Here is a 10,525-nt window from a genome sequence, read left to right as displayed (position 1 = left end):
ATATGAAAATCCAAGCATCCATATTAACATTGGACTCTTTCATTGCCATCTGATCAAAGAACAAGATGAAACATGAAAGGAACTCTAGTTTAGGAGTAAGAAGACCTGCTTCAGTTACTGCCTGTGGTTTGTTTCATCTGTTCCATGAGGCACCTGCTTTTTCTACCTGTCAGAGTTGCTTTGAACATCTATGAGGCAATGGGCATAACTGTTCTTTATAAATAATAAAACACTTTACAAATATTTGAATAATTCATTTTCTTGTTGTACTATAAAAATAAAATGCATTTTAAAAATAAATTTTTATTAAAAATCCTCTCTTTCACTCTCTCACTCTCTCTTTTTTTGTTGAGTCAGAGTCTCACTCTGTCACCCAGGCTAGAATGCAGTGGCATGATCACGGCTGTCCTCAACCTCCCCCTTGTAGGCTCAGTCAATCCTTCTGCCTCAGCCTCCCAAGTAGCTGGAAGTACAGGCATGCACCACCATGCTCAGCTATTTTTTTTTTAAATAGAGATTCAATCTTGCTGTGCTGCCCAGGCCAGTCTCTGACTCTTGGGCTCACACAACCCTCTCACCTTAGCCTCCCAAAGTGCTGGGATTATAGGCGTGAGTCATCATATCCAGCAACTTTTTATTAAAATGTTCAAAAGGGGCTGGGCATGGTAGCTCAGACTGTAATTCCAGCACTTTGGGAGGCTGAGGCGAGAGGATTACCTGAGCCCAGGGGCTCAAGACCAACCAGGGTAACTTGGTGAGACCTTGTCTTTACAATAAGTCAAAAAAATAAATAAATAAAAGGCTGGGCGTAGTGGCGTGCGTTTGTAGTTCCAGCTACTTGGAAGACTGAGGTGGAGGGATAAACTGAGCCCAGCAGGTCAAGGCTGCGGTGGGCGTAAGCATGCCTCTGTACTCCAGCCTGTGTGACAAGAGTAAGACACCAACTCAAAAAAAAAAAAAAGTTGAAAAGGGCTTATAAAAGAGTCCTAATAAAGTTTTCTAGTTCTTATCAAAAACATAAGGGGTAGGGGTAGCAAGATAGTAGGTGTCCAAGGAATAAGCAACAGAAACCTCAAAATCTGGCATCAAGGAGAACACTAGAAATATTTGAATCTTTCTCAGAAAGTTTGGAGAAACGAGATTCACAATTTTCCACAAGACTCTGTTTAAATGTAATTACTGATTTTTAAACTACAAAGTAGGAAAATATTCATGCAAGCAGAGCTATTTATTGGCCACCCTAGGGCACTTGTCCTTAGATTGGCCCTTCTAGCAATCTTTACAATGTTTTTGAACACCTGTGTAATTCTGAAGGCAAAATAAAACATCTGCTCATACTCATGCCTCTGGGTCTTATGAGCTGATTTTATTATTAAGGGTGTTATCATAGTGGGACTTAGATTAGGCCACATATAAATGGTAGTGTAAGTTGGATGGATAAACTATTATTTTAATTGATATTATACTAATTTACTTATGATGTATTGTTAATCCAGTGAAGGACCCCTACATGTCTAAGTGGCTCAGGCTCAAAATTACTTAAATAAGGCAAAATAATTAGACACAAGCCTCAGTATGAAGGAGAAATAATAGTTCAAGGTGAAGTTTGGAGATACGTGAATTTCTCTAAGAAAAGTTGGGAAAAAGAGATTCATAGTGCTTTACAAGGCTCAGTTTACATTCAATCCCATTTATTTCTTTTCCAAACACAGTTGTAAAGTCACAAAATAGTCATGCAAGCACCTTGAAGTTACAGAGAGAAGTGACAGAGAGAAATATAATTGAATACTTTTCTCTTCATTGAATCGATCTTTCCTCCTCTTCATCTCTCTGTCCTTCCACCTCTCCCTCCATCCTTCCTTTCTTTTTCTCTGAAAAGCAATGAGCATATCTGTAAACAAACAGGAAACAATATAGCCTGGACAACTTCTCATATTTCTTTATTTTTCTGGTCCTCCCCCAACAGCAGTGATGCGGAAAAGGAAAGTTTTATTTGATGAGGTCAAAGGTGAGGATCCCAGGACAGCATTGTCCTTTTGATAGTCTTTGATATGACTGAAAACATAGACCCAGAGGCTACACACCTAACTTATCCACACATACCATCAACATCTATAGGTATTCTACCATGTAGCCTCAGGCAACCGATTCTTACATGTGTTCAATCCACCAACCACTCCTCTTTCCTGATGACCCAGCTTTCTTTTGACTGCTCATCCACCTCTTGGATTTTTGTCTTAACAATCTTTTATAAATAGGAATCAGCTACATCGTAATATCATAGTCTCTTGTGAATCATCCTAATATCACAAGAATTTTTCTGATTCTGATGCCTAAGTGATATTAAATTATGTGGTATTCAATAGTGGGTAATATGATATAGAAGAGATCGATAAATAACCAGATAGCTAGCTAGCTAGATAACAGATAGATAATAGACAGATGATAGATTATTGATAAATGGATTGATAATAATTAGATGACAGATGAGTGATAGATAATAAATTATGATAGATAATAGATACATGATTGATAGGTAATAGATATATAGATAGATAATAGATGATTATAGATAGAGATAGATAGACAGATAGATAGAAGATAGATTGCTCTAACACACGCAGTATACACATATACACATACACTGGGGAGTTACCTGAAAGTTACTCAGAAGTTAATATTCTTTTTAGTAGCTATATGACTTAGTCAATTTAATCTAATTTGTTTTCTCCATTCTAAAAGGGGAGATAATAATAATACCTATTTTATAGAAATGTTGCAGAGATTAAATAAGAATGCATAAAGAATACTTTATAATATGACTGGTGCAAAGAAAACACTCCATAAATGTTAAATATGTTTAATGTCGTGAGGATGAGGGACATTTGTAAGGAATGAAGCAGAGCACCAGGCATAAGTAGACATTCAAAAGGACCTGGGTCCCTCTAAATGCCAATCTTTTCTTCCTCATGTTTTTCTTAGTGTTAAAAGATACAAGTGAACAAGATCACAAACAGGGCAACACTTGTAATTCAAATTCACGGGAACAAAGAAAATCAGCACATTCAATTGCAAAAATATTTAAAATGACCTTTTGACACAGAAGATGATTCAATTCAACCTGTTGCTATTCTGGATAATGCTGGAATTACTTCCTAGGTTGGAAATAGTATAAAGTCGAAGCCTGTGGTCAGTTGTGTGATAGTTTCACAGGCATAGGGCAAAAGAGTCTAATATGGAAATAACTAAATCTTAACAGTAGCTGGAAGACAACAAATTCCCTCATCTCTTTAGGATGAAAAAATTGTCTTTTTATCTGCCAAATGCACATGAAAAATGGCAAATACCCTATGTATCTTCTGTTAAACGAAATTAAAGATGTGGTACTTCTTGTGCTATGATGATAATTCCTTCAACAATCATTTTTATGATGAAATATTTTAGATATTTTTAAAAAGTAAGCCTGAGTGTAGTGGCTCATGCCTGTAATTCCAGCCCTTTGGGAGACCAAGGCGACAGGATTGCTTGAGTTCAGGAGTTCAAGACCAGCCTGGGCAACATAGTGAGACCTCGCCTTCACAAAAAATACAAAAGTTATTTGGGCATTATGGCATGCGCCTGTAGTCCCAGCTACTCAGGAGGCTGAGGTGGGAAGATCACCTGAACCTAGGAGGTTAAAGCTGCAGTGAGCCATGATCATGTCACTGCAATCCAGTCTGGGTAACAGAGTGAGATCCTGACTCAAAAAAAAAAAAAGTAGGGCATATAAGGAACCCCTAGTATTTACTACTCAACTAAAAAAATAAAACATTGCAAATGCAATCTAAGCCTCCTCTATGATCTTATTCCTCAATTCTCTCAATTCAGTGTGGTGATTCCCAAAGTAATCACCACACTGATTTTGGTGCTATTTATTCACATGGGATGCATTTTCAAGTTTACCATTACAGGTCAGGTTCAAAGAGCTAGTCCTCTATCAGTCTTCAGAGTTAATTATTCCCTTTGTGCCTCTGAGTAGAACTTATGATGTGGCAAGGTTTAATGATATCAGAATTAGGTACTAGTTTTTTTTTTTGTTTTTTGTTTTGAGTTGGAGTCTCACTCTGTCGCCCAGACTGGAGTGCAGTGGCTGCTCCTGAACACCGCGGCCTCAACCTGCTGGGCACCAGCGACCCTTCTGCCTCAGCCTTCCAAGTAGCCGAATTTACAGGCGCGTGCTACCACGCCCAGCTGATGTTTTTGATTTATTGTAGAGATGAGGTCTCGCCAAGTTGCCCAGGCGAGTCTCGAACCTGCAGGCTCAGGCAATCCACTCACCTCAGCCTCCCAAAGCACGGGATTACAGGCTGAGTCACCGAGCCCTGCAGGTATTAGTTTTTTATAAAATCAAAAATGGGGGAGATGCCATTTTAAGGTCACATTGACTGTAAAATGTAATTTAAAAAAAAAATCAAGGCAAGGATATTCAGAAACATGTAAAGAAACCCTTGATAGATGTGGAAAAAATCCATGATTTGAGTTTCAGCAATACAGAAAACTATACATAAAAACTCTCCTGCTAGTACAACTGGGGAAAATTATAGAAACTTTAAAATGCACGACTGAGCATGTCCACATGCTAGGAATAAGAAGCAACTGAAAACTGGACTGGAAAATAAGTAGGCTACCTTGAGCTCACCTGGATGATGGGTGGTGAGTAGGGGTTGCAATCTAGGGGTTTGGTTTTTGGGGGGTTTTTTGTGAGTCCAAGTCTTACTCTGTCACCCAGGCTGGAGTGCAGTAGCACATTGCTCATGACCACCACAGCCTTGGCCTGCTGGGCTCAGGTGATCCTTCCACCTCAGTTTCCAAATAGCTGGAATTACAGGTATGTGCCACCACACCCAGCTAATTTTTTGATTTAGTGTAAAGATGAGGTCTTGCTATGTTGCCAAGGCTGGTCTCAAACCTGTGGGCTCAGGCAATCCTCTCACCTCTGCCTCCCAAAGTGCTGGGATTACAGGTGTGAGCCACCACCCAGCCTGGGGTTTGGTTTTTTATTTATTTATCTATCTATTTATTTATTTATTTATTTGAGTTGGAGTCTGGCTCTGTCACCCAGACTGGAGTGCAGCAGCACTCTCACAGTCACTGCAGCCTCGGCCTGCTGACCTCAGGCAATCCCTCCACCTCAGCCTTCCAAGTAGTTGGAACTACAGGTGTGCGCCACCACGCCTGGCTAATTTTTTGATTTATTGTAGAGATGAGGTCTCGCCAAGTTGCCTAGGCTGGTCTCGAATCCGTGGGCTCAGGCAATCCTTTCACCTGGTTTGGTTTTTAAAGGAAAGTGAAGAATAGGAGATGAGAACTTAGCTCTTGCAAGGTGACAAATTGAAACTGAGATCTCTGCATAAAGCTGGAATGGCTAAACTTTCAGTTGGGGGAAAAAAAATCTGCCTGACAGCAAAAGAAGACAGTAGACAGCAGGGAAACTGAATTGTCTATGCTTGGATTCTTGTAAATTCATAACACAGGCCTGCACAACATAAGACTGAAATATGTCAAGTGTGGTCTGGAGAGCCACAAGTCACGTAATGGGTTCAAGCCAGTGCTCCCCACAGAGTGCAAGCAGAAGTAAACCTAAAATTATTCTGGAAGAACATTCTTAACCCAGCTACACAGGAGTTTTATAGACAAAGCCTACAATTCAAGGATTAGAACAAAAGATTAAGTCATTCCCATTGGGTGGTTTGGTAGCCAAAATCCTGCAGATCAAAACACTCAAGAAGTTCACATAATAAAAGTGTCTAATAGGAACTACTGAGTAATTATGACTAAGAGTCACATATTTTAACTAATTAGTCTAAAATACTCTAAAAATTTTATAGCTGCTACAAATTCTGCATTTATTTTTATTTTAAGGATATGGGTACAGTTTAGGATTAGATATACAAATGGTCCTTGTACAGGTAGTTTGAGTCTCACTTTGCTACCTACTTCACCTAGTCTGAGATCAGGTATCCTTATTGATGAAGTGTGCCCCTCCCACCTTCCCTGGCAGTTTCCCGCTACTGCCAATCCCTTTTTCATAGTATTATGATAATTGTTCAGGGTCTGATTATGAGTGAGAACATGTGGTGCTCAGTTCTTTGTTTCTGTGATAGATCACTAATGCACTTAATATACACAAAAATTAAAAATGGGTTAGCAGGTGTTAAGGGAAAGATTAATAGCTACACTTTGGCGGAAGAGGAGGGCAAAACTAGAAATAGGAAGCTTTGAGTTATTTGCCACCATTGTTACTATGTAATAATGTAAATTTGCCAATACACTTAAGAGTCATTTCAGAAAAACACCTTCCCTCAGAAATGTGTACATTGAAGCTCCTTCCTCAAAAATGCCTACAAAAACACTGATGTAGCACAAGGTAATACCTTCAAAGGATTTGGAAGATGTTACTCTATACACCAGAGCTAACATGGTAGTTTGAAAGTTAGGGGTGGTTGTCACACTGAGATACAGCCTAACTCCAGTCAGGACGACCATCATCAATAACTGAAAAAACAACAGATCCTGAAGAGGATGTGGGGAGAAGGGAATGCTTCTACACTGTTGGTAGGAATGTAAACTAGTACAGTCTCTGAGGAAAAGAGTGTAGTGATTCCTAAATAATCTAAAAATCAACCTTCCATATGATCCAGCAATCACCCTTCTGGGAATATACCCAGAGGAACTCAAATCATTCTATAAAAAAGATACTTGTGGCTGGGCTCAGTGGCTCAGGCTGTAATCCCATCACTTTGGGAGGCCAAGGAGAGTAGATCGCCTGAGCCCACAGGTTGGAAACCAGCTGGGCAACTTGGTGAGACCTCATCTCTACAATACATCAAAAATTAGCTGGGCGTGGTAGTACGCGCCTATAGCTCTGGCTACTTGGAAGGCTAAGACGGAAGGATCGCCAGAGCCCAGCAGATTGACGCTGGGGTAGCCAGGAGAGAGCCACTGCACTCCAGGCTCGGCAACAGAGAGAGACTCCATCCAACTCAAAAAAAAAAAAAAAAAAAAGATACCTGCACACACACGTTTATTGCAGTACTATTCACAATAGCAAAAACATGGAACCAACCGTGCTGCCCATCGAAACTGGACTGGATTTTTAGAAATGTGGTACATTTACACAATGGAAGACTACATGGTCATAAAGAAGGATAAAATTATGAACTTCACAGCAACTTGGATGGATTTAGAGTCTATAATACACAGAGACTTATCACAAAAACAAAGAACTGAGTACCACATGTACTCACTCATAAGTGGACCCTGAACATTTATCATAAACTATAAAAAAGGGATTGTTAGTAGCAGGACACTGCCAGGGGAGTGAGGGGAAGGCACATAATATCAATAAAGGAGCCGGGCTCGGTGGCTCAGCCTGTAATCCCGCACCTTTGGGAGGCTGAGGTGAGTGGATTGCCTGAGCCCGTGGGTTCGAGACCCGCCTGGGCAACTTGGCGAGACCTCGTCTCTACAATAAATCAAAAAATCAGCCAGTGTGGTAGTGCATGCCTGTAATTCCGGCTACCTGGAAGGCTGAGGCGGAAGGATCGCCGGAGCCCAGCAGGTCGAGGCTGCGGTGGCCGGGAACGGCCACTGCACTCCAGTCTGGGCAACAGAGTGAGGCTCCAACTCAAAAAAAAAAAAATCAATAAGTGTACCTGATCCTGAACCAGGCGAAGTGAGGACCAATGGGAGGCCCGAACTTCACCTGTACATTGATTACTGAACATAATCCTGAATTGTATCCCACATCTTTAAAATGAATAAATTGAAAATGTCTAGAAAAAGAAAGTTGGGGTGATTGTGACCAAGAAATATGATATACTCACCTTGACATGTTTTTGCATATCTAACTATTGGTAGTGCTTCACAGATTAATGATCTATATATTCACCAGTGCCTCATTACTTAATTTATTCCTCTGAGGTTTCCATATAATAGGCATCTAAATAAACATCTTAGCATGGTATTAATATCTGTTTGTTATCTTTATTTTTAAATTTTATTTATTTTATTTATTTTTATTTTAAAGATGTGGGGTACAATTCAGGGTTAGGAATACAAATGTTCATTATGCAGGTACCCTTGTTGATGAGGTGTGCCCTTCCCTCCCCTGGCAGTTTCCCTCAACTGCCAATCCCACCCCACTCCCCTAGCAGTTTCCCACTACTGTCAATCCCTTTCTTATAGTATTATGTTAATTGTTCAAAGTTCGGCTTTGAGTGAGAACACAAGGTACTGTTCTTTGCTTCTGTGATAGATCACTGAGTATGATAGACTAAATTCATCCAAGTTGCTGTGAAGTCCATATGATTGTCTTTCTTTATGGTTGCATAATATTCCATTGTATATATGTACCAGTCCAGCTTCAATGGGCAGCACGGTTGGTTCCATGATTTTGCTATTGTGAATAGAACTGCAACAAACATGCATGTGCAGGTATCTTTTTTGTAAAATAATTTGAGTTCCTCTGGGTATATTCCCAATAGGGGAATTGCTGGGTCATATGGAAGGTCAAGTTCTAGTTCTTTTAGAAATCGCCATACTGTCTTCCAAAGAGGTTGCACTAGTTTGTATTCCCACCAGCAGTGTAGAAGCATTCCTTTTTCTGCACATCCTCGCCAGCATCTGTTGTTGTTTGTTTTATTAATGATGACCATTCTTACTGGGGTTAGGTGGTATCTCAATGTGGTTTTGATTTGCATCTCTCTGATGATGACTGAGGTTGAGCACTTTTTTATGTGTCTGTTGGCTGCCCGTATATATATTTTTTTTTTTGAGAAATGTCTTTTACCCACTTTGTAATGAGGCTGTTTGTTTTTTCCCTTTCAGTGTGTTTGAGTTCCTTGTAGATCCTAGATGTTAGGCCTTTGTCAGATACACAGTTGGCAAATATTTTTTCCCATTCTTTGGGCTGTCTCCCTGTTCTCTTGATGGTTTCTTTTGCTTTGCAGAAACTCATCAGTTTGATGAGGTCTCACTTGTCTATTGTTGATTATATATTTTTTTAATAATCAATATTTTTTATTATGATGTTGTGGGGTACAGTTAAGGGTTAGGTATACAAATACGTTTCATTCAGGCACCCTATTGATAAGAGGTGCTTCTCCATCCCCAGACAGATATTTGCTACCGTTAATCCCATCTCCCTACCCTCCCCATAGTTTCCCACTACTGTCAGTCATTTTCTAATAGTATTATTACATTGGATGTTCAAGGTCCATTATATGAGTGAGAACATGTGATACTCAGATCTTTGTTTTTGTGAGAGGTCACTCAGTATTATAGACTCTAGTTCCATTCAAGTTGCTGCAAAATTCATGATTTTGTTCTTTTTTATGACTGCGTAGTATTCCATCGTGTATATGTACCACATTTTTTTAATCCAGTTCTCTTTTGATGGGCAGCATGGTTGCTTCCAGGTTCTTGCTATTGTGAACAATGCTGCAATAAACCTACGTGTGCAGGTGTCTTTTTTATAGAGTGATTTGAGTTCTTCAGGATAAATTCCCAGTAGGGGGATTGAGGGGTCATATGGGAGGTTGATATTTAGAGCTTTTAGGAATCGCCACACTGCTTTCCACAGAGGTTGCACTAGTTTACACTCCCACCAACAGTGTAGAAGTGTTCCCTTTTCGCCACATCCTCTCCAGCAGCTGTTATTTTTTGAGTTGTTGATAATTGCCATTCTGACTGGAGTTAGGTGGTATCTCAGTGTGGTTTTGATTTGCAACTCCCTGATGATTAGTGGGGTTGAACATTTCTTCATGTGTCTGTTGGCTACTCGGATGTCTTTCTTTGTGAGGTGTCTGTTCATATCTTTTGCCCATTTTATAATGGGGTTGTTTGTTTTTTTCTTTTCGGCACGTTTGAGTTCCTTGTAGATCAAAGATGTTAAGCCTTTGTCTGACCGTACTGGCAAATACTTTTTCCCAGTCTGTGGGCTGTCTCCCTGCTCTCTTGATGGTTTCTTTGGCTTTGCAGAAACTTGTCAGTTTAATAAGGTCCCACTTGTCTATCTTCTCTCTTATGACCTGTGGGTTTTGGGTTTTGTTCAGGAATTGGATACCAGTTCCGATTTTCATGAGGGTATGTCTTTCATTTTCTAAGGTTCTTATGGTTTGAGGTTTTACGTTTAAGTCTCTGATCCATTTGGAGTTAACCTTTGTGCATGGGGATAGATAGGGGTCCTGTTTCAATCTTCTGCATGTGGTCAGCCAGTTTTCCCAGCACCATTAACTGAATAGGTTCTCCTCTCCCCAGTGGTAGGTGTTGGAGGTTTTGTTGAAGATGAGTTGGTTGAGAAATTGAGGTTTTGCTTCTGGAATCTCAATTCTATTCCATTGATCGATATGCCTATTCCTATACCAATACCAAGCTTTTTTGATGATTGTAGCTTTATAGTAAAGTTTGAAGTCTGGTAATGTGGTACCACCTGCTTTGTTTTTTTTGCTGAGGATTGTTCAGGCTATTCTTGGATGTTTGCGTT

The 10,525-nt window shown here is 39.9% G+C and overlaps 1 protein-coding gene across 1 annotated transcript in view; it reads right to left on the bottom strand.

The window, feature by feature from the left end:
* Positions 1-1,674: 1,674 nt before the first annotated feature.
* ANAPC10 (anaphase promoting complex subunit 10) overlaps positions 1,675-10,525 on the bottom strand; it is a 102,050-nt gene continuing 93,199 nt past the window's right edge. The window contains exon 5 of the mRNA XM_008071518.1: positions 1,675-1,891. Within this exon, the coding sequence (XP_008069709.1) occupies positions 1,823-1,891 (69 nt within the window). The 3' untranslated portion in view covers positions 1,675-1,822. The remainder of the gene's footprint in view (positions 1,892-10,525) is intronic.

Source organism: Carlito syrichta, unplaced genomic scaffold (genome assembly GCF_000164805.1).
Source record: "Carlito syrichta isolate Samal-C Ts95f unplaced genomic scaffold, Tarsius_syrichta-2.0.1 Scaffold314352, whole genome shotgun sequence".
Lineage (NCBI taxonomy): Eukaryota > Metazoa > Chordata > Mammalia > Primates > Tarsiidae > Carlito > Carlito syrichta.
The sequence above is the reverse complement of the archived record's forward strand: the minus strand, read 5'-3'. Positions and strand labels throughout refer to the sequence as shown.